Genomic DNA, 3802 nt, shown 5'->3' with positions numbered 1-3802 from the left:
TAGGATAGTTTATTTCCATCACTGGGTTGTGGTCTCTCTGAGGGCAGGAAAGAAATATTGCTGATTTGGGTCACCTCAAAGTACAACGCCAGAATAGTTTTTCATATTCTCTCTTCTTTTTTACTATGCGTAATCTCCCAAATGTAAGATGTAAAATCATTCAAAAGAGACTTCTTTATGTTGGATGTAATTTTTTTCAGTCAAAGCAATGGTTATTGTACTTGTGTTAAAACATGTCTTATTGCTGTCTAATATTCAATTTGGTTGATTTGCACCAAGGTGGCTCTTGAAAAGGAATGTGGGGGTGGTCTCATTATGTGTTATTATAGAGTTTAGAAATTCCTATATGTGAATTCAGTAGTTCCCAACCCTCTCTGTGTATTAGAATGTCCTGGAGAGTTTTCAAAATACCTGTGCCTAGGCCCAACCCCTAATTCTGAGTCAAGTAGTTGGGAACCACTGCTCAGGTGGAGGTAGATGTCAATAGAAAGTCCTATTTGTGGGTGTTATTACTGTGAGCCACTCAGAGAATCTGTTGTAAATCAGTGGTTTTCCAAATGATGATAAAATTCAGATTCTGCGTCAACAGACCTGAGTTTGGGTCCTGAGATCCGAGATCCTGCCTATTGAAAAGCTCCCCAGTTGGAAGGAGAACTGACTTTGGGTGGTGAACACACAATGTGATATGTAGATGATGTATTACGGAATTGTACACCTGAAACCTATGTAACTTTACTAACCATTGTCACCTCAATAAACTTAAAAACAAAACAAAACAAAAAAAACTCCCCAGTGAGGCCCAGCTGATGATCCCAAAACCACATTTTAGTGATAAAAGTTGTATATATTTTAAAATGTGTGGGAGTGGAAGCATGGTTAGTAAGAAGAAAATGAAATAAAGCAGTTACATAATTAGACAGAGGGGTTGATGAAGGCTAGGAAGCAGGTAATTTCTTAAATTTACTAGACATTAACTTTCATCTGGTGAAACTTTTTCTTTGATTTGATTATCATTTAGTGATTGGTCCAACCAGTTCAGATTGATCTCATATTTTTCTAGGAAAGTTCTTTTCATTTAATCCATAGGACATATAAAATACAGATTGTTGCAGAGTTTGCGTAGTTTCTTTAGACATTGTCCTGAATGTCAAGAATGATAGAATCTAGTGAAGAAATATGAACGATACATTTGTTTTATTTGAATTGACATTACTGACACTGTGCTAAGTACTGTGCTGGGTTCTGGAATTACAGAAATTAATAAAGCATAGTTCCTGCTTTTAAAAAACTCACAATCTAATAAGGATGGGGAGGCATGTGGGGACAAATCTGTGCACAGCTAACTATAATAGAAGAAAGAGTGAAAGACATGTAAAATAGAATACAAGTAATGTGCTATGGAAGAGAATTAATTCTGCCTGGGGAAAGGCTTCATTGATGACCCTGCATTGAGGATTTTGAAATGCCTTCTTCAAAAAGTTCACATCTACTTTCCAGTTTTCCAGCTGGTCACTGACATGAGGCTCACAGCCTGAACTCATGTGGGAATAACTCACTAACATCACAGACCAATTTTAGGAACCTCCTAGAACTTTCTTCAAGGCATCCTTCATTTCTTTATTCCGAAGGCTGTAGATCATGGGGTTGAAAAAAGGGGTCAAAACTGAGTAGAACAAAGTTGTGAACTTCTGCATGCCCTTGGCTTGTCCTGAGCCTGGGCTCACATATGTCATCATGACGGAGCCATAGAATAGAAACACGACGGCCAGATGCGAGGAGCAGGTGGAAAAGGCCTTCTTCCGGCCGGCAACTGAGGGCACCTGCATTACAGCCCTCAGCACCAGGGTATAGGAGCCGATAATGTAGAAAAAGGTGGCAAAGATGAGCAGGGAGCTCATGGTGCCACATATGAGAACAGTCCCTGGAATTGGGACACAGGCTGAAGCCAGGGCCAGCAGAGGACCCAGGTCACACAGAAAGTCATCAATCACATTTGGGCCACAAAATGGTAACTGGGTAACAAGTATCACTGGAATCAGAAACCAGAGGAAACCATACACCCAGCAAAAGATGACCAGGCTGCTGCAGAACTTAATAGTCATGATGGTGGGGTAGTGCAGGGGGCGGCAGATGGCCAGGAACCGGTCATAGGCCATGATGGACAGAAATAAGCATTCGGTTGTGCCCAATGAGAAGAAGAAGTACAGCTGGAGGAGGCAACAAGCAAAAGAGATGCTTTTGGTCTGGGAGAGGAAGTTGGCCAGCATGTTGGGCATATCAGAGTTGACGTAGCAGATCTCCAGGAAGGAGAAGTTGGCCAGCAGAATGTACATCGGGGTGTGGAGCCGGGGATCCCAGCGCACTGCACACACGATGGCCATGTTTCCGAGGAGGGTCAGGATGTAAGTCACAAAAAATATTGAAAAAAGGAAGATCTGTATTTCCCAGCGGCAAGGAAAGCCCAATAGAATGAACTCAGTCACAATGTGGGAAATATTTCTGGCTTCTGAGGTCATTTCCTTCCATCCTGTGAGGATTGCAGCAGAAATGAAATATACAAAGGGAATTATGCCTCCTGAGTTCTCCCCAGGAGAGCAAGCATATTTTCCTGCTCATAGGAGAGGGGGCCTAGACCAGTGGTTTCTATTTTTTGTTGGATATCCCAACAATACAGTTGTTGCATATACTCTTTTATATATGACTGTTTACTTTTAAACTATATACAAACTACTGTCAATCAATATAGTAAATATTGGTAAAGATTTGGAAAAAAATCTTTCTTAGAATTAAAGTACAAATAGAAATTCAGATATTTCCTTTCTGCATCCCATCTTGTGTTTCTTGGTGAAACTTTGGAGAACACTGGTCTAGACAATACAGATAGGTGGCTGGCTAGAGCTAAACGGAGATGCAACCCTCGACATGGGCAATTCAATTATTAAAAAGAAATTAGAATTGGCATATTTACTGAACAAAACAGTAATGTCAGTTGAGTGACATAAAGGAGAGAACATGAAGCTTTGAAGCCAGTTATGAAAATAACCAGAGTGATTTTAAGCAAGTTACAATTGAGCTACATTAAGTAACCTTATATGTATAGGCCATTATTGTCTATTCTCTCTTTGTAGGATGGTGTAGTACCTGGGCTCCAGACTTTGATATTATCAGAATCATATGGGGGAGCTTTGGAAAGGTGTAGATTTCTGGGTTCAGCTCGGGTTTGGAATCCCCTAGTGTGGTAGAGCATGGGATTTGGCTCTGCCACTTTCTGAGGAGTATTTACTCAGGAAAGGACTTAACCTCTGAGACTATGTTACTTTCTCTGTGAAATATGAATAATGATGATATACGATGACATATGAATAATGATGAAATACGAGCAAGGATGATATGAGAACTGCTTGAAATAATATATGCAAGAGCAGTTTGCAAATTATAAAATGCTACAGAAATATAAACTATTACAAACTGTTTAGGGATTATTATGCTCGCTAGATGTTATACTTTCTTGTTATTCTTTATAAATTAAACTGATTTCAAAATGCCAAAGAATGTTTTTGCTTGTGGAATTTTAGCCATGTGATGAGCTAAGTACGTGTGTGTAAACACGCATGCGTGAATAGGAGAGCGCTCCTCAGTCTTCTCAGACCACTGAGGATATAACTCCCGAATAAGCTTCCTTTTAAGACTTTTTTTTTTTTTTTTTTTTTTTTCCAGTCAAACACACCAGAGCTCTCATTTTCTTCTTTATAGACTGTCTTCCCTGGTAGGGATACCATGATAGCCTTAAATGATGAGATCA

The 3802-nt window shown here is 39.7% G+C and overlaps 1 protein-coding gene across 1 annotated transcript; it reads right to left on the bottom strand.

The window, feature by feature from the left end:
- Positions 1-1574: 1574 nt before the first annotated feature.
- On the bottom strand, positions 1575-2516 carry LOC109438992 (olfactory receptor 11H6). Its single transcript, XM_019719180.2, has one exon. It carries the CDS (start codon positions 2514-2516, stop codon positions 1575-1577), a length of 942 nt encoding a protein of 313 aa, XP_019574739.2.
- Positions 2517-3802: the final 1286 nt, after the last annotated feature.

The sequence above is a fragment of the Rhinolophus sinicus genome, linkage group LG03 (assembly GCF_036562045.2).
Source record: "Rhinolophus sinicus isolate RSC01 linkage group LG03, ASM3656204v1, whole genome shotgun sequence".
Taxonomy (NCBI): domain Eukaryota; kingdom Metazoa; phylum Chordata; class Mammalia; order Chiroptera; family Rhinolophidae; genus Rhinolophus; species Rhinolophus sinicus.
The sequence above is the reverse complement of the archived record's forward strand: the minus strand, read 5'-3'. Positions and strand labels throughout refer to the sequence as shown.

What these genes read in the sequence shown, in the direction of transcription:
- LOC109438992 (XM_019719180.2), bottom strand. Translation starts at nt 2,516, where the DNA reads ATGACCTCAGAAGCCAGAAATATTTCCCACATTGTGACTGAGTTCATT.